Below are 18,935 nucleotides of genomic sequence, written 5' to 3'. Positions count from 1 at the left end.
CACACACACATATATATATATATATATATATATATATATATATATATATGTACGGCGTGCGTGTGTATATGTGTGTGCGATACATACATGTACGTGCACACCTACATGTGTGCCTACGTACAGAGAAATTCGTACAGAGGGTCGACCCGGCTTGCTCGCCCTCTCGTTTCTCGCTTCAATCCCGTTCCGCAGCCTGCACCACCCACGTTCGTGTATGTGTATACATATACACGTACGTAGGCATACAAATGTATATATGACGACGATATTGGTGCAAGAAGGTATAAGCAAACGCCCGGGACGGAGAGCAATGTCTAAAAAAAAACGCATTAATCGTGTAATTTTTTCCCTCTTTAAATGTTTGTGACGATGTTTCTCTACTTACATCACATTTTTCTCGCTCTTACGCATGTATAAATGTATATTTGGTTTTCTACAATATACAGATGATCCATCCTCCTTTTTCCGAAGAAATTCTTCGAAATAAACTAGTAGGATCTATGGAGAATACATCGCGTATTTGGGGCGAGGGTTTGCGCCTTTCGACACACGATACTTGTATTCCACATGCACACACAGGCAAAGATGTTTCTACCATCGTTCTACTTTCATTTTATCTTACTTTTTATTTTATTCAGGAAAAGCGCGCTGCTTAACGGAAATAAGATACTGAAATGCAAAAAATAAATTTAAACGATATAGAAACGAGATTTTTATTATTATGTATATTTATCTTTATATTTATTTATCTGATTATTATTTATGTATTTTATCTATACGCGCCGCGAAATTGCAGTCCATAATCACAAATTTAAATCGGAATAATCGCAATATTATTATTTTTTTTCTATTCAAATAATTTCAGAATTGTTGCGAAAACTAATTGACTGCTAACTTGTTATTACCATAACTGACAATGTATATTACTTAATTACCTCTGTAACAGTATCATATAGCAGCTTTTTTCAGCTCGTTCCATTGTATCCATAAGTACGTACCTCCTCAAACGGGTCATTGGAAGTCGACTCTACATGACCCCTCCGTATTCTCTCCAGTTTGAAAGCTGGACAATATACTTTCTAGACCCGTTGATGCATACCCGGTAAATCCGATTGCCACTCCACAAATGCATCACCGCAGAATAAATTGAGAGAGATTGCGTTCAAACTTTCTTTCCACATCGCGTCGCATCTTTTATCGCAAGCGCTCTCGTTTCCTATCTAAATCTCAATTATCCAATTACCAAAATTATCCTTCCACCTATATATCTCGGTTCGAGTTTTCTCCACACTTAAATTCTGATCTCTCTCGATTATCAAATAAAGATATTTGATATAATTCCAGAATCTATCCATTATTCGCCGTCCCGTTATTCCTTCCTGCTGTTGAAAAACATTTCTGTGTTAATTAATTGCGCAACGCGATCGAATTAACAATCGCAACGAAGAATTTTCGCTCGTATCGCAGTTAATAAAGAAGAAATATATTCGTGATAATGGGAGATAATTGTATAGTGAAAGGGAATATTGCGGCCTTTCGATGGATATAATTCCTTCTGCATTTTCGTAAGAATTCCGGACTATGGCGCTTTGTAATTTCTGCGTCGCAAAGTTCTCTATTCATCGGCTTTACGACGGTCGATTCATGGCAAGAGCGACGCGCTTCCATTGTCGACGATTCGCGGTTTAACCGGATGCATCTGTGCGGCTCTTTTATTCTCTGTCTCTTGCACTGCATGCATTATATGCATATATATGACGTTAATATTAAAAATATAAAACCTACAAATTCATTGAATTTATGTGTTATTAAAGAAAAAAGATGAAAGAAATCGCGAACTTTTTAGCAATATAAAAATGTGTAATTTAAAAATTCAATTTTAAGGAGTAACTGGACGGATCAGTTAATAAATCTAATACATTTCGAGATTCCCATGAATTCGATGTTGCGCACACACACATGATGAAGCCCTTTTAGCCTTTTAAAATATAAAATTAATAATTAATTTATGAATTAAAGTAAAGATTCGCCCTGTAAAATTAAATTCTTTTTCATAAATTTTTGTGTATAGTCACTATAAAATTTTCGAGGTACAGTCACTATAAAAAAAAAAGTTAATTCAATATATATATAGTATAAAATAATATTTACGACTTTGAAATGAAATTATATTCTACGGGGCAAATCTGAATTTTTACTCACAAATTAATTATTATATATTGCTATATTTTAAAAGGCTAAAAAAATATATTAGATTATATAAATATTATATAAATATTATATAATAAATATTATATAATTATTATACTACTATTATATATTAGATTATTATTATTCGAAATATATTAGATTTATTAATTTTAACGCAGCTGATCCATCAAGTTCCTCCTTAAACGACTTATTGACTAATGATCGAACTACAAAAAATTTTACCAGAATAAAACTCGAGAAGTGCGAAAATAAAATTCGGGAAAAAATTCATTCTTAGAGGTTCCTTCTCATAAATATTCGTAGTAGCTCTAGAATAACATTTTTGACACAGCTGATCCGTCCAGTGTCCAGTTCCTCCACGGACCTGAAGTTCCTCCTTATAATATTGCGCGATTGCGCCCCCATCGGAAGTCGGAAGTTCGCCAGTGTTTACAATTCAGTGATTCAAAGATATGGCGGATCAATAATTTGCGTTCGCGTCGCGCAGGTAGTAATTCTAGTTTATTCTGTCAATTCGTTGTGCCTAGGTATGCCGTCCCGAGGAGAGGATATCCTCAAAGGTTTTCAAGTGTATCCTTTGAATATAAATTTTAGCGCAATTTCAAAACGAAAGAGTAGAGTACATTTGACAAGTCTGACAGGTTAGAATCAGGCTTTAGAGATTCAAACAATTATGCATTTTATCCAGAATAATGTCGATTTTTTCATTCAAAATAAAGAAAAATATGTCTTCTTAATTCCATTTTATTTATCAGTAATTGGATGAATTTGCGTGATGCCGATAACGGGAAAATTTTATGGCAGGGTAACGAAGATTTGTAAGTAGTTTATAAGTAGTTTAGACTTTTATGAACATTTTTTAATAAATGATGATGATAGATTAAATCTCCTAAATTATTTTTATGATTATAGATCTGTACCTGAGGTAGAACATGAAGCACGTGTACCAAAAAAAATTCTACGATGTCGTGCAGTATCGAGGGAAATTAATTTCAGCTCTGCAGAGCCGATGGAAAGGTTTCGCTTGGAACAAAAAGTATTATTCAAGGGCCGTTGCTTAGAGGAATGGTTCTTCGAATTTGGATTTGTTATTCCTAACAGTACCAATACATGGCAGAGCTTGATTCAAGCTGCACCGGAGAGTCAAATGATGCCAGCGAATATATTAAAGTAAGTGGAGATATGTTGCTAATTGTTTAAAGATTTGTAGATTAATTACGTATGTTTCTTTTGTGAATAGCGGCAATGTTGTAATAGAAACAAAGTTCTTCGACGATGATCTATTAGTGTCTACCAGTCGAGTCCGTCTCTTCTATGTCTAAAACGATTTCCGAACGGTCCTCATAATCATATATAACAACGGGACCAATCAGTGTGAACAGGTTTTACATAAAAATAGAAGAACACACGCAAACAGGTTCTTACAAACACGGATCAATTTTCATCTCTCTGATCTCTTACATCATATATTTTTTATGCATGTATTAGCGAAATGATTTTGACAATCTCATAATTTTAAGGTAATTTACACTGTTAGAGAGTTCAAACACGCAAAATTATTAATAAAGTTTTGCCAAACAATGGCATTTCTGTTCAGACACGGCCTAATGTATCTAGATTGCGTCTTTCATTCTTGCAAGGGAGAGACATACCATGCACTATTAAGGCACATGATTTATTATTTATTAAGCATTTAAATAAATATGTTAAGTTTTGTACATATTGTAATACACCAAGCAATAAAGTTCTAAAAGAAGTTCAAACTTTGTGTGCATTTTATTTTTATAATCTATTGAGAGTACTGCTAAACAGTAATATCTATTAATTTAATAATAATGTTTATGAATCTTTTTCAAAAAAATTACTGGTGTAAATTGACAAAGTTTGCAGCAATTATATCTATAATCTTGTTAGCATATGTGAAAAGTTGTTAAATCTTCATTTTCATAAATAGCCGATATCTGTTGCTGTAAAAATGCAAATTAAAAAACTGTAATGTAAATGCAATTGTAAACGTTGTAAAAGTCGATTCATCATAAAGCGCATTGAAAAATACAAAACTACTTTCATCGCACGGCTGCACTATAACGGTTGTACTATTGATTAGTGATGCACAAGCAACACATTTTTTAGGCTTCACCACATCCCTTGAGGGAGTTCATGAGTTTAGTACATTCTATCCCCTACTTTGCCTATACGTCGTATACAGGTGTAAGGAAAAGAAAGGAGAGAACGAAGGACGAGGAAACGTCGGAGTTGCTGCAGTTAGCTCGAATCTGAACAAACTTCTCATCAAGCGATCAACTTGAGCGTCGTAACACGCGCGATTGATTCAATTAATATATCCCCGACTCTTGTCGACCTTTTTCTCGACAAGGAATCAATTCTCGCAGAATGGATCTAAACGAGGAGGATGAGAGCGTGAATGAAAGCGGCAGGCAGTTATTTCTGGTCACGGGTGCGCCGCGCGATCCTCTGGTATCAGCCAGTGCAATCGTAGCATCGGCAGCAAGTGTCCCGGATGATATCAACCAGAGTGACGATCTGCAGTCGAGCGCCTTGGCCAGTCTGATCGGCAGCGCGCAATCCACCTCGGTTTGCTTCCCTACGAAATTCAGTAAGTGTATACGACGTTGTCGCGTGTGTTGTGTCAACCCCCGGACCTGATTTAATTAACCGCCTCCTATCTCCGCCGCCGGCTCCCCGAAGTTGGGGTAGTGTTGCTCAATCAAGTTATTGCTAAATGCATTAAATGGATCATCCACACAGCCTACTCTTTTTCTTAAATAGAATTAGCGGTAATCAGTTTAACAGTTATGAAGCGGTTGCCATCTCTCTGTGCGATGAAACATTGGAAACGCGGAGTGAAATCCGATGACGATGTCGTGAAATCACGTCGTGATGGCATTAAGATAATTCTAATGCATCACTGATATTCGCGAATTCTATTCCAATGTTCTTGTTTTACTTAATAGTATTATAGTATATCAAAACAGTCTTGTCAGATCACGCCGAAATGAATTGTATCTTCTTGTAGCGTATGATTTCTCGACTAGTTCTGAAAGCGAAGAGAGGCCGTCTTGCGTCATCGGCAAGAGAAAGCAGCGTAGATACCGCACCACATTTTCCAATTTCCAACTAGAGGAGTTGGAACGTGCTTTTCAAAAGACACATTATCCGGACGTATTCTTTCGCGAGGAGCTCGCAGTTCGTATCCAATTGACAGAAGCTAGAGTACAAGTAATTCTATATATTTCTATGTATATCTATCTTGTTATATATGTTCTGGAATATTTATGTATTTATATATGTGTAATTATACTTTTCCTGCAATATACAAATAGGTATGGTTCCAAAATAGGAGAGCGAAATGGCGCAAGCAGGAGAAGCAATGTAAAATCGCGACTCACGTGACGTCACATTTACCACCGTCGGATTGTCAAGATGTACAGCAACAACACCAATCGCAGCAACAGTCAGATCATCTGTTATTGGAATCACCATGCAGTCCACCTCCTATATACCTCGGCATGGAATGGGCAGGTTTCTCTCCTTACAACAACGCAGACAGCGCGTCACCCCTTATCGTGAATAAGCCACCGGATGCAGAAACTGACAATAATTCACTGCTCGATCCAGAATTATTACAACTAAAACCTCCACGTTCCTAATAATATATTAAGATTATATATATAACATATATAACACATATTTTATTCACAATATTGATAACACTCCACGTTTTCTGAGAAGAGAAAGAGTTACGTGATATATTAGATATAATGTAAAGAATTTGTAATAATTTTAAGCAATGAAAATATTTGCTATAAAATTGCATGAAAGTTTGTAGGCCATTATTATGGATTATCTCTAACCATGAATGAAATGTATTTTGAAGATAAGAAAGAAAGATCAAGATTTTAATATTAATTGCATAAAGATGTATACGATACTATTTAATTTAAAAATAACCGCGCGCGAAATCTTATTACACATATAATATATTGATTTATTCGTTAATAAAAAGAAATTATATTGCAATTAGCTTTCTTTTAGATCAAGAAGAGTTATATAGATTTTGGAAAAACAAAGATGTAGTAAATTGCTCTATTTCAGGTAAATTCTAATAAATATAGATTCTATAAAGAAAGTAATAAAAAAATTTCTATTACATAGAAAATTATTCTTTCCGCGAGACATGTTACTCCAATATAAAATAGTAACTTCATCTTTATTCAGTGTGTGCATATATTACAAGTCAGTAAATTAATTAAGGTATTCATTAATCGATCGATCCTAGTTGCGAATAAGCTGTCTACGATGCTCCTCCCAATCTTTCAAATATCATCGAAAGCCATTCCCTCTTTTAATTGTCGCTGACAAAGCGTTTTAGCCTTTGAAATTATCTCAAAGAATGATCATTTCATGATTGTTGAACCTAATTCAGTAATTGGCTTTGCCGATCAGAGGTCTTAATAGCTCTCAGCAAAACATTTGAGATGCATCTTGTGTGAAATAAATTAGTGACAAATGTTAAAAGGTTACGCGATATACGAGTACTCATCCGCGCTATTTGCAGTACGTTCGATATATTGTTTATCTATCAGTGTTTCAATGCACTTCTTAATCATTCCAATAGAAGGTGCAAAGGTAACTTTCGATTGACTCAATACCTAAAATAACATAGTTACATTAAATTAAACACCGCTTCACCAGACAGCTGACAAGTGCGGTTCATATCAAACTCTCAAAATCGTTAAACTCACCTCTTGTATAAGCTGATTGTGTCTCAACAGTTTACGGCTCTTCATGATGCGAACTATGGCTGCTTGCAAGAACATTTTTCTGTCCTCGTCCACACTACGATGCGTGGCCTCCGCGTCCTGCGGCGCATCTCGTTGCAACACACCAGTTACGCGGAATTTGGTTCTCTTGTTGGAGTAGTCGAAATTGAGTGTAAGGATGGTGTCCTCCTCCAGTTCGCTGGATTCCTCCGTGGATTTGTTAAGAATCTTGCAATCTACGAGACTGGCGGCGTGCTTGACCAATTGGTCGTGTGACAGACGTAACGATGCTGCCGCCTCTCTGCACGGTATCGCGTCGCAGTGCTCGAAAAGCAGCAGTAACGCCATTTGATATGTCTGCACGGTGACCAAATACGATTTCTTCAAGTAATTAAACTTGAGCTCGCCCTGGCTTAAATGGTGCAACCACGTGAGTTTTCGACCACTGAACTGCATGTGATAGAATGTTTCGAAAGCCTGTATAGACTTTTCTAGTTGCTGCGGAACGTGAAACGGCCCAGGCGACGGCGGCAGGGCGAGCGGCCAAGCGCCGGCTTGTAACACTTTAACTCCGAAACCCGTGCCCAATTGATTCTCTCCGTCGCCTTCCCGTAAGGTTGCCGTAAATTTCGCGTTGAGATCCGCCGAGACGGACATGTCCGTAAACATGCGATGAAGCTTGTTCGTGAACTCGTAACCGCACGCACGCTTCAAATCGTCGATCATCATCTCCTCGGCGTCCATCGATTGCGACTGCTGATGTATCAATCGCTTTGCCAACATACGCGAGTAAAATTTTTGAAATACATCTTTATCGTCGACATACTTGAACACAGTTATGGAGCGTCTCAATTTGTCTTCGATCTCGCTCTCGGACGCTGCCTTGGGTGACTTTTTCAACAGAGAGTCGCAATATTTCGCCAGCTTAAAAAACCAATATACATTATATTATAATTTACTAATAAAAATCGTACTCTAAGACGAAAATATTATATATATATCGTCTCTATAAAATTTACCAATTCTGGTGCTCGGACCGGCTGCTTTGGAGCGGGCCTGTAGTTTACAATGGCAGAGCAAGCTTTATCAAGAGCACCTACAAAACTCTGATCTCCTTTGAACACATCTCTAATCAGTTCCGAATATTTAGAATGTACATTTAACATGCTCTCCACAAATTGCGTGTATACCTGAAATTAGAAAATCATATTTTCTCTATATAGTTAGACACAAATCCATATGTTAATTAGAATGTTCAGATATTTTAAATATTTAAGTGTTATATATTTACATTTTCTCCTTGTAAAGGTCCGATTGCCTGTAATCCTTGTTGCGTAATGTGACGAGTGAGTTTTTGTACAAGTGGATCTAAACCTCCTGGCAAAGGCCTCAGCAGTGGATAAAGAAGAGCCAGATCTCGTTTACTCTCATTTTTTATCATGATTTCTGCTTCCGCATGGAGCCAATCGGCTTGCGCATCTACCATTTTCTCCTCACAACACGCTCTTACCTATAGTAAAATATTACTGCTATATCATTTACCACCTCAAACTCATCGATTTTGAAAGTTTGCGCAAAGAATGAGAGCGTACCTTTGGTACAGAACTCTTGTGAAGGAATTTATGCGCACGTGCTTCCTCTTGATTGAGTCTCCACGTTACTTTTTCCATGTAACGCGTAACGTCCAACTGTTGCAGCAGCGACATGGCTTCTGCCATGTAAAATTCTTTGCTTGCTTTCAAGAAAGGCTCCTCGAAGGCTTCTTGATACAACTAGCCAAAAGATAAAAGTCAATTTAATAATTCTATCTCTCGAAAGAAAAAAATTTTTTTGTCTCGTAAAAAAAGACTTTAAGCAATAAAAGCTTAATTATAGTAATAATATATTACATTTAATTGTCCCTTCATCTTGTATTCCTCCACCCGAACGAAGCTCTGTATAACACCACAAATAACGTCGGTCGGGGCAAGCAATTTCGAATCTCTATCGGCGTCGATACATACAAGTAGAAGTGAGACGAGCTTTTCTCTAAGCGGTATTATCATTTTTTTCTTCCAAATGTCCAAACCTAGCTCACCAATCTCCATCTGCTCTTGGCACTCTTCGTCCCTATTCGAACTCGCGCCATAGATGAGTTCCGCCTCCGAGAGCTTCTGTTTTTTAATGTGCTGTTGATTGAGGTATAAGTACAAGCTATGTAAGTAATAAATGCCCTGCGAATACTCTGTCCAGGCTCGATGATACGCCGTAAGTAGATCCGTATTGTCGTTGTATGAATCAACTTCTACCAATAAATGGTCTACGTGGTTAACCAGAAACCTCTTTGTCTCGTCATATAAACGATCTGCCAGTGGTTCGGGATACGCGACGCACAAAGAATAAACATCACTGCAATGATATATAGCAATATATTATACATTCAATATATTTTTTTATGTTTTTCGACAATTAAATATAAGATTCTCAGATTTCATTTTTAAATACCTAAATCTATCGTTCCATATAGCACGTGGGATATTTGCTAACGTTATCACTCCTTTGACAGTCTCTTGTAGTTCATGCCAGGTCTGATTAAAATCCACTTTTTTAGGTTTTAGTGACATTCTTTCCACAAATCACTGGTTACTTGTTCTTAAACTCAATAGCTTACTAATTCCGCAAGCTAAACTCACTGACGCTATAAACCTGCAAAACAACAAAATAATGAGATTCATAATTCTCTTGCAATCTGTATGAAATACACGTTTAAGCATTTAAAAAAGATTTGATTTATTTGAAAATTATCTTAATATTTTTGAGAATTTAACAAAAGCTATGCACCAAGAGTACATTCCAAGAATAATCTTCGGAGTGTGCATAAAGACTGAGTTTACGAGACTTTGTCCGAATGTTTTGCAAATCATCGATTTAAAAATAACATAAAAGTAAAATATATACACTGCACACATTCACATCTCATGGCCGCTCTAATTCTCTCCCCTGCCTTGTCTGCACTGCCTGTCAATTTATATAGCGAGCAAACACTTCCGCGATAGTCTGGACTCTGAGTGAACCTTAATAACGTGCAATAAACACACTCGGACATAAACATACGTCCGTTCAAAATCGTGCACTATAATGGCGCATAGTTTTGTTGCGAAATATCGATTGCGATTAATGAGAGATATTCTACGAGATGTTCGAACGCGACGAAATTACGACGATCTAGGCGCGTGCATCCGCCATCAGGCTGACACAGCTGACTGGCTCGAGATGGTCCGCGCGCGTGTTGCGTGCCATCACTAACCAAGAAATTGCACGAGGATTCGTGCTCCAGGTTCCAGTGCTAATCCTCGTCCGCAACGACGATCGCGCGATCGTACTCCGCAAGTACGAAGAACCGTACTACTGGGCCGTTTATTTTTGGGGCGGGGGCGCGAATCATTCCCTGCTGCGGCGAGATGCATGACATTCGCGACGACTCGGACGCATTTTCGCGGGGCGAGAGGATCAGAGGGACGAGGGGAGAGGAGTCGAAACGGGTCGTTTTCGCTGTCACGGTTCGCGCGCGCCAAATCGAGAACGCTCTAGATTTTCTCGAATCTTTTCGAGATGAGCGATTTTTTATTTCTCTTCTATAAAGCCACGAAATGTCTTAGTTTCAAGTACCACTCTCCGTGTTCCTACTCGCGAGATTCTCAATAACATTGCACAGCCATGCTCCTTTTTTTAATAAGAATGTAAATGGGTACAATTTCTCTCTCTCTCTCTCTCTCTTAGGATATGTATGTACATTCGATGTCGTATGTGTTTCCAGTCTGTCACATATGTAGCGCAAAGAAAACGTACCGAATATAAGAAACGTCAAATGAGCCATATTGTTATAGGTCAAATATTGGCCAATCAAACGCTACTTTATTCTGACGAGTAGATTTTCGAACGCATAATGAAATCGTGTTGTCAGAGAGAGGAACAACTATACTTTTATATAGTGCATGGTCGTGACTCGCATTTCGATGCTTCCGATTCCGATTCTGTCTGACCTAACTGACAAGTTTTGCATTGCGAATTATTAATATTTACATCGTAGAATTGTTATATATACATCGGAGCAAAAATGGTGAGCATTTATTTATTACAAATATATTTTTGGCTTTTTTCGTTTAGTTATCTTAAAGAAGGATTTATCTTTTAAATATCATATAAAATACTCTGAAAACAAACTGGAAATAGTTTATTGGAGGTTACATTACTGTCAATTGTACGGATGACATTGCATGTTTCGCGATAAATATGAGAGAAAGCTGAAAGTGATCGCAGTATATTATATATTCTTTTATTGCATTTTATACATTAATTTTAATTTATATAACTTTTTCTTCTAGAGTATTCTCGCGTACAATGGCGGTGCTGTGATAGCCATGAAGGGCAAGAATTGTGTTGCCATAGCGGCTGATCGTAGATTCGGTATACAAGCGCAAACGATTATGTGCGATTTTCAAAAAATTTACGAGATGGAACCACACCTGTACATCAGTCTGCCCGGGCTTGCCACTGACACCCAGACTGTCATGGAGAGGCTACGCTTTCGCTTGAATCTTTATGAATTGAAGGAGAATAGAAAGATTCATCCTAAAACGTTTACCGCGATGGTCTCGAATCTTCTGTATGAAAAGAGATTTGGACCATATTTTGTAGAACCCATAATTGCTGGGTTAGATCCTGTTACACTTGAACCATTCATTTGCAATATGGATTTAATAGGATCCAGAAACATATCTGAAGATTTTGTAGTGGGTGGAACATGTACAGAGCAATTGTATGGTATGTGTGAATCGCTTTACGAACCGAATTTAGAACCCGATGAACTGTTTGAGACTGTCAGCCAAGCTTTAGTCAATGCCTTTGATCGGGACGCGATATCTGGATGGGGTGCTGTTGTTTATATTATGTAAGTATGATAATACTTGTACATAAAATAAATTTGTGACAATGCATTTGACAATATTTATACTTATGCATATTTTTTATACATAAATTGAATACATATTTTGTTTCAGAGAGAAGGATAAGGTCACAAAGAGGACTATCAAAACGCGAATGGATTAAATACAATCTTTTTTTACATCAATATGCTTGGCAAACATTTCACAATTATTATTGTAATTAAGTCTAAGAAATGGAAACAAAGCTTACAAGATTTTTTAATTAAATACCTAATACCTTTTTATTTTTAAATATCTGTTGAAATTGATTATAAGAAAAAATTAAATTATTTATATCTTATATTGTTTTAAGTATATATGTTACATTATTTTTTCATAAAATTTTGCCTTTCTATTTTATTAACTTGATAATATATATAAGTAAAGTTTTTAAATAATTTTATTTTTTGTAAGATATAAAAATGGAAAATTCTTTTTTTTTATTTTTTATTTACAAAAGTATAAAAGTAGACCTAAGTATCACGTGCAAAAATGGTACAAAGCGCAGACCATTTTGTGTGTGTGTGTGTGTATATATATAATCAGTAAATTGTAATATGTAATTTTTTATTTTATCTCAACTTAAAAAAAATTTTTTTTGATCGTTTAAATTTCAATTTTCAATGCATGATCTGATACGGGCTACCCCTCCTGTCATTTGCCCTTGCCAATATCAACAGTTAATGCTCCGTTTATGTATTTTACATGTTATAATCTGTGTATTATTTGGCCGTGTTCCAAAATTCACTGCCAGTACTGCAAATCTATAATATACGTTACGTAAACTATAGATTTTCACTACTGGCAGTGAATTTTGGAACACGGCCATATGGCAGAGTCGGAAAAAGGAGGAGCCGCGTTCGTCCACGGTGTATGAACATTGTCGTATGTCAATGTTTTAAGATGGCGGACACGAACGAGAAGTTGTTGGCGGAACTCCTCAAAAAGTCTGGAAACAACGTGTGCGCGGACTGTGGGGCCAAGAGTGAGTGCGTTCCGTAAGAAGGTTCCATTTACCTTCGTCGTGGACGAGCGAGACGCGTGCAATTCGCGTACGTTCGATTTAATCTACGAAAAATCGTCGTGTAACCTTCGAGAGACGTGTTTGTTTTTATATCGTAATATTTAAATATTGCAATTGTGCAATCGCGCCAAGTGTTGTTGATCTCGGTGTTGATTGTGATTCGCGTAATGCCTTCATTTAACGTCGTGGTAATTAATCGCGGATTTCGACATCAAGCAAATTTAATCGCTCGTGTGATAAGTAACATCCTGTATCGAAACGATAGTGATCTTTACCGAGAACGGGCGTGATATCTGGTTTTCTTTTTAATTTTATTTTAAGTAAAACTAAGCATATTATTGTTTTACTAATCGTACTGTTATTACACATTTCAGATCCAGAATGGGCGTCTTACAACATAGGTATATTTGTTTGTACAAGATGTGCCGGCGTACACAGATCTATGGGAGCACATATATCGAAAGTGAAGCACTTAAAGTTAGATAGATGGGAAGATTCTCAAGTGAATAGGATACGCGAAGTGGGTAATACCGCAGCGAGATTGCATTATGAGGAACGTGTACCTTCCTGCTATCGTAGACCAAGCCCAGATTCCCCACAGTGAGTTATCAAGTATTTCTTGTGGTTTTCCTGTTTCAGTTTATTATCTCTGATGACATATTATTCGCTTTATCAATTAACAGTGACAGATTATAATTAGACATTAAATTGTATATTTCTATCAAAATTTAATATTAAAGTGCTTGTGTTAATAGGAACTAAGTTTTGAAAATTATTAGAGTTTTAGTCGAACAATGGATACGAGCAAAATATGAGAGGGAAGAGTTTTGTCATCCCGAAAGACAAAATAACTATGTGTCAGGATTTATGGAAGGATTTTTAATGAAACGCGGAAAGGAAGATTCACGTTATCATCCTCGAAAATTTGTACTCTGTGAGCTGTTGAAGGATCACAAGACATGAGTTCTGTTATATGACCGCATCTTATGATATATCTTGCTCTGCTTCTCATTGGCCGTGTTCCAAAATTCACTGCCAGTACTGCAAATCTATAATATACGTTACGTAAACTATAGATTTTCAGTACTGGCAGTGAATTTTGGAACACGGCCATATGGCAAAGTCGGAAAAAGGAGGAGCCGCGTTCGTCCACGGTGTATGAACATTGTCGTATGTCAATGTTTTAAGATGGCGGACACGAACGAGAAGTTGTTGGCGGAACTCCTCAAAAAGTCTGGAAACAACGTGTGCGCGGACTGTGGGGCCAAGAGTGAGTGCGTTCCGTAAGAAGGTTCCATTTACCTTCGTCGTGGACGAGCGAGACGCGTGCAATTCGCGTACGTTCGATTTAATCTACGAAAAATCGTCGTGTAACCTTCGAGAGACGTGTTTGTTTTTATATCGTAATATTTAAATATTGCAATTGTGCAATCGCGCCAAGTGTTGTTGATCTCGGTGTTGATTGTGATTCGCGTAATGCCTTCATTTAACGTCGTGGTAATTAATCGCGGATTTCGACATCAAGCAAATTTAATCGCTCGTGTGATAAGTAACATCCTGTATCGAAACGATAGTGATCTTTACCGAGAACGGGCGTGATATCTGGTTTTCTTTTTAATTTTATTTTAAGTAAAACTAAGCATATTATTGTTTTACTAATCGTACTGTTATTACACATTTCAGATCCAGAATGGGCGTCTTACAACATAGGTATATTTGTTTGTACAAGATGTGCCGGCGTACACAGATCTATGGGAGCACATATATCGAAAGTGAAGCACTTAAAGTTAGATAGATGGGAAGATTCTCAAGTGAATAGGATACGCGAAGTGGGTAATACCGCAGCGAGATTGCATTATGAGGAACGTGTACCTTCCTGCTATCGTAGACCAAGCCCAGATTCCCCACAGTGAGTTATCAAGTATTTCTTGTGGTTTTCCTGTTTCAGTTTATTATCTCTGATGACATATTATTCGCTTTATCAATTAACAGTGACAGATTATAATTAGACATTAAATTGTATATTTCTATCAAAATTTAATATTAAAGTGCTTGTGTTAATAGGAACTAAGTTTTGAAAATTATTAGAGTTTTAGTCGAACAATGGATACGAGCAAAATATGAGAGGGAAGAGTTTTGTCATCCCGAAAGACAAAATAACTATGTGTCAGGATTTATGGAAGGATTTTTAATGAAACGCGGAAAGGAAGATTCACGTTATCATCCTCGAAAATTTGTACTCTGTGAGGCGGAGGATACACTCAAGTATCATGTCAAAGAAAATAAGGTGATTCAAGTGAGATAGATGTAATTCGAATCAAAATACATGTCAATAACATGATTTTATATTTATTTCAAGGAACCCAAAGCTGTGTTAAGGATATCGGAATTGAATGTGGCGTTTGCACCACCTAAAACTGGCAATCAAAACAGTCTTCAGCTATCTTTTATGAAGGATGGTACAACGAGACATATCTATGTGTATCACGAGGATCCGGAAGTAATCACGAATTGGTACCTCGCAATCAGATGCGCGAAGCTGCATCGATTACAGGTTGCATATCCGGGTGCAACTGAAAACGAGTTATTGTCGCAACTCACGAGAGATTTTGCACGCGAAGGTTTTCTATGGAAAACCGGCCCAAGACATACGGACGCTTATAAAAAAAGATGGTTTACCTTGGATGGCAGAAAACTCATGTATCACGACGATCCCATGGTTTGCATATTTTAAATTTTATTTCTCGTATTACTCGATCGATCTACTTTGTTATCTTTTTTTTTATCTTACAAGGACGCACATCCAAAGGGTGAAATCTTCCTAGGACACAGTTCCGAAGGTTTCGCGGTTAAGATTGGTGTACCGCCGGGTGCTAGAGACCAAGGATTTTCGTTTACTCTCGAGACACCCGATAGGACTTATCTGCTCTCTGCGCAAAGCGATGACGACAGATCGCAGTGGATTCATGTGATCCAAAAAGTGATTGATAAACCATTAACGCCACAGGACGCAAACGGTAAGTAAACATATAGAAACCTAAGCGCGAGAATCATACAATGGTCGCGTTCAGCAAAGAAAGCGCTCAATTATCGTCTTGTCAACACTCGACGTTGATTTTTTGGTTCTAAAAGTAAGAGCCAATCGCATTCGATTGCTACTGAGCGGTTTTCTCTGCTGAACGCCGCCATTGATCATTCATAGATTGGTGTACCGCCGGGTGCTAGAGACCAAGGATTTTCGTTTACTCTCGAGACACCCGATAGGACTTATCTGCTCTCTGCGCAAAGCGATGACGACAGATCGCAGTGGATTCATGTGATCCAAAAAGTGATTGATAAACCATTAACGCCACAGGACGCAAACGGTAAGTAAACATATAGAAACCTAAGCGCGAGAATCATACAATGGTCGCGTTCAGCAAAGAAAGCGCTCAATTATTGTCTTGTCAACACTCGACGTTGATTTTTTGGTTCTAAAAGAGCCAATCGCATTCGATTGCTACTGAGCGGTTTTCTCTGCTGAACGCCGCCATTGATCATTCATATGTTGATCTTTATTTATATTATAGTAGCGGCACGACTCGTAAGAAAGCGCACAGCCAGCGGAACAATCAATATATTTTCGTCCACAAGATAGGGTTGGATTCCTCTTAGACGTCTTTCTTAATTATTCACCGATAATCATACGATTGAATCGTATTATCGAAATAGACAAATATATGACTCAGAGCACGCGCGCAAGAATACGCAACAGTCGGGCTTATTTACTCGTGCTGTTGCTGTCGAGTCATGTATTTACTCGTATATCTGCGCACGATAACGTAGTTTATATAGAGACATACACAAGACTGCTCTCAAAGAAGAAGTTGATAAAACGCGGATATATAAACTCCAAGCACCAATCGCTCGTCAATCATAACACTCTTGTGTTGAAAGCCAAGCTTGTGTCGCTTACCGTCGAGTAGGTAGACAGTATCATAACGATATGGAATTTTTACTTAGCAATAATATTGCATGTGATACTTGTCTCTGATAGCATGTAACATTCAGAATTCGAAAGAAATTCTCTTCCAGAAGTTTAATTCAATTTGTTACAGACTAATCTGATTGAATGACAAGGCTGGCTTATAATAGAAAATATTTCAAAGATCACCCAACAATGTTCCATATACAGTATTTTATTTCTGTTTTTTTGTATCTATATTTCTTAATCTCAGCTGGTTTGTTTAAACCATCTCTCATTGACATAAGGCTGCAAGTGACAATGATATATTCTGTATATAAATAATAAATTCTGAGGGCCTAGCATCTTCATTCTCATTATTTTTTTGAAGAGAAATAACTATACTCAATCCCAACACAACACGTTGTGTTCCTGTAAATAAAACTATCTTTGGAAATAAATGCCAAACATTTGTCTACATATGCTAATTATGCATTAAATATTATTCTGATATCTCTTGGAATAGTTTCATCGATAGCAACAACATTATAATATCAAGCCAAAAGAAATGGATAAGCTTCCAATCTTAATGAGAGTATCTTATTTACTTCTTCAGGTACATAATGTTGATATGTACGCATAACGTGGATTTTCAATATTTTATTTTCTCTGCTCATATTCAACGATAGATACGTTCTTTAAGTAACAGAGAATATTGATCCAGCAGAAGGAAGCAATACTAACATACGTCACTCGTAAAGACGGCGGAACTAGCATAAAGTTCACAAGTTGTACCGGTAGCCAATATCCGCACGAAGTCTGGAAGAAGAAAACAAATATATATATAATCCTTGCGATCTGACTTTTGCGTCACGAAACGAACCTGAAAAGTGTGCAGAAACTTGAGTTTGCATTCTCGAAAGATATCCAACTTAGCTTCCATCAAACTCATACCTGCAAGGTTTAATTGTAATTTATATAAAAAAAAAGATAAATTGAATTTTGCATGAAGTGCACAAGAAAATACAAACTAATAAAAAATAACATAAGTAACGGCGGTGTGAAGATAAATTGATCCGCAAAGAGCTTCATCAGCACAGTTCTAACAGATGTTCCGCTATAAAATGTGTCGAGCCATTTGTACCTGTCATTATAACTTCTGTATTAATTCATAAATTCATTAAGAAGTCAAATGAGAGAACACTTTACATCAATCCAATGATCGGAATACCATCTATATAATATTGGTCCGGCCAAGAAGCAGCCATAGATTGCATATCTCTTCAACTGGGACCAATTATAATTCGTTGATTGCATCGAAGTATCTTCATCTACAAGATTCAATGTTTCACAAAATCTTTGTACCTGCATTAATATCGGCCCTTTGGTATCGGCGGAATTTTTCGATTTTTCGGCAATTGGCAGCTATACACAATTACAATCCACTCATTAGCATGAACAATATTGCAAAAAATTTCTCTGCATTCATGTATTATCTCGAGACAAAAAATCCAATATATACTTCACCTTGGATGCATTACTGAAACTCTGTCGAATAAACTCGGCACCCGTGAAGAAGGAACCATATACTATCGAGTTGTACAGCAATGGTCTCTTCTGCATAATATTTATCATCCGAAGAACTTTCGTCACCGACATATTTCTTTTTACTTAGCAAATCACAAGTCTTATCGTTTGTTTCACGTTTCGTGGTATGCTATCAGGTAAGGTAAATATTACTATTGCATAACTGATAGAAGTGCTTGAATGGATGGTGCCACTTTGAAGGGTGATACTGATACTATCATGTAGACGCCGCTCGTAACCATTTAGATTCAATTGTGTTCAATCACTGATTTAACTACGTCAATTATGTTACATCAACATCCCAGTGGTTCTACCAAAAATTACTATTATACATTGTATATTATACATTGTAGTGAGAAGAAACAGAAGCATACATTAAGAACTTTTATATTATCAAAATTTTTTATCCATATATATATATA

General features: G+C 37.0%; 6 protein-coding genes across 13 annotated transcripts in view; 4 read left to right on the top strand and 2 right to left on the bottom strand.

The window, feature by feature from the left end:
• The first annotated feature begins 2,596 nt into the window (after window positions 1-2,596).
• Window positions 2,597-3,970, top strand: LOC115237781 (retinal rod rhodopsin-sensitive cGMP 3',5'-cyclic phosphodiesterase subunit delta). The gene is made up of 4 exons (XM_029811054.1): window positions 2,597-2,781; window positions 2,967-3,029; window positions 3,124-3,381; window positions 3,452-3,970. Exons 1-4 carry the CDS (start codon window positions 2,741-2,743, stop codon window positions 3,531-3,533), a joined length of 444 nt encoding a protein of 147 aa, XP_029666914.1. The 5' UTR covers window positions 2,597-2,740; the 3' UTR covers window positions 3,534-3,970.
• A 133-nt stretch (window positions 3,971-4,103) lies between these two features.
• On the top strand, window positions 4,104-6,045 carry LOC115237779 (homeobox protein ARX-like). 2 transcript variants are annotated; one of them, XM_029811052.1, is made up of 3 exons: window positions 4,104-4,828; window positions 5,249-5,418; window positions 5,556-6,045. In XM_029811052.1, the coding sequence occupies exons 1-3, from the start codon at window positions 4,606-4,608 to the stop codon at window positions 5,880-5,882; spliced, it is 720 nt and encodes a 239-aa protein (XP_029666912.1). In that variant the 5' UTR covers window positions 4,104-4,605; the 3' UTR covers window positions 5,883-6,045. The 2 variants fall into 2 exon arrangements, with proteins under 2 accessions (XP_029666912.1, XP_029666911.1); XM_029811051.1 differs by having other exon boundaries at window positions 5,249-5,451.
• Window positions 6,046-6,423: 378 nt separating this feature from the next.
• On the bottom strand, window positions 6,424-10,723 carry LOC115237777 (cullin-2). 5 transcript variants are annotated; one of them, XM_029811045.1, is made up of 8 exons: window positions 9,933-10,723; window positions 9,480-9,680; window positions 8,885-9,383; window positions 8,588-8,767; window positions 8,287-8,505; window positions 8,015-8,185; window positions 6,978-7,919; window positions 6,424-6,884 (listed from the first exon to the last, which is right to left on the bottom strand). In XM_029811045.1, exons 2-8 carry the CDS (start codon window positions 9,596-9,598, stop codon window positions 6,753-6,755), a joined length of 2,262 nt encoding a protein of 753 aa, XP_029666905.1. In that variant the 5' UTR covers window positions 9,599-9,680; window positions 9,933-10,723; the 3' UTR covers window positions 6,424-6,752. The 5 variants fall into 5 exon arrangements, with proteins under 5 accessions (XP_029666905.1, XP_029666907.1, XP_029666906.1 ...); XM_029811047.1 differs by having other exon boundaries at window positions 9,942-10,723; XM_029811046.1 differs by having other exon boundaries at window positions 10,282-10,723.
• A 212-nt stretch (window positions 10,724-10,935) lies between these two features.
• Window positions 10,936-12,172, top strand: LOC115237780 (proteasome subunit beta type-3). Its single transcript, XM_029811053.1, has 3 exons — window positions 10,936-11,094; window positions 11,360-11,925; window positions 12,035-12,172. Exons 1-3 carry the CDS (start codon window positions 11,092-11,094, stop codon window positions 12,081-12,083), a joined length of 618 nt encoding a protein of 205 aa, XP_029666913.1. The 5' UTR covers window positions 10,936-11,091; the 3' UTR covers window positions 12,084-12,172.
• A 1,946-nt stretch (window positions 12,173-14,118) lies between these two features.
• LOC115237837 (arf-GAP with dual PH domain-containing protein 1-like) lies at window positions 14,119-17,289 on the top strand. 3 transcript variants are annotated; one of them, XR_003884401.1, is made up of 8 exons: window positions 14,119-14,253; window positions 14,667-14,892; window positions 15,072-15,270; window positions 15,343-15,702; window positions 15,778-15,841; window positions 16,190-16,348; window positions 16,553-16,944; window positions 17,081-17,289. XR_003884401.1 is itself a non-coding variant. In XM_029811172.1 (7 exons), the coding sequence occupies exons 1-7, from the start codon at window positions 14,142-14,144 to the stop codon at window positions 16,618-16,620; spliced, it is 1,188 nt and encodes a 395-aa protein (XP_029667032.1). In that variant the 5' UTR covers window positions 14,119-14,141; the 3' UTR covers window positions 16,621-17,289. The 3 variants fall into 3 exon arrangements, 2 of the variants coding, with proteins under 2 accessions (XP_029667032.1, XP_029667033.1); XM_029811172.1 differs by having other exon boundaries at window positions 16,553-17,289; XM_029811173.1 differs by lacking the exon at window positions 16,190-16,348 and having other exon boundaries at window positions 15,778-16,000; window positions 16,553-17,289.
• The window catches only part of LOC115237840, a 3,095-nt gene continuing 1,309 nt past the window's right edge, over window positions 17,150-18,935 (bottom strand). The window contains exons 6-10 of the mRNA XM_029811182.1: window positions 18,454-18,543; window positions 18,158-18,351; window positions 17,958-18,070; window positions 17,810-17,880; window positions 17,150-17,745 (exon numbers count right to left, since the gene is read on the bottom strand). Of these exons, the coding sequence (XP_029667042.1) occupies window positions 17,587-17,745; window positions 17,810-17,880; window positions 17,958-18,070; window positions 18,158-18,351; window positions 18,454-18,543 (627 nt within the window). The 3' untranslated portion in view covers window positions 17,150-17,586. The remainder of the gene's footprint in view (window positions 17,746-17,809; window positions 17,881-17,957; window positions 18,071-18,157; window positions 18,352-18,453; window positions 18,544-18,935) is intronic.

This window comes from Formica exsecta, unplaced genomic scaffold (assembly GCF_003651465.1).
Source record: "Formica exsecta isolate Colony F162 unplaced genomic scaffold, ASM365146v1 scaffold31, whole genome shotgun sequence".
Taxonomy (NCBI): Eukaryota; Metazoa; Arthropoda; class Insecta; order Hymenoptera; family Formicidae; genus Formica; species Formica exsecta.
The sequence above is the reverse complement of the archived record's forward strand: the minus strand, read 5'-3'. Positions and strand labels throughout refer to the sequence as shown.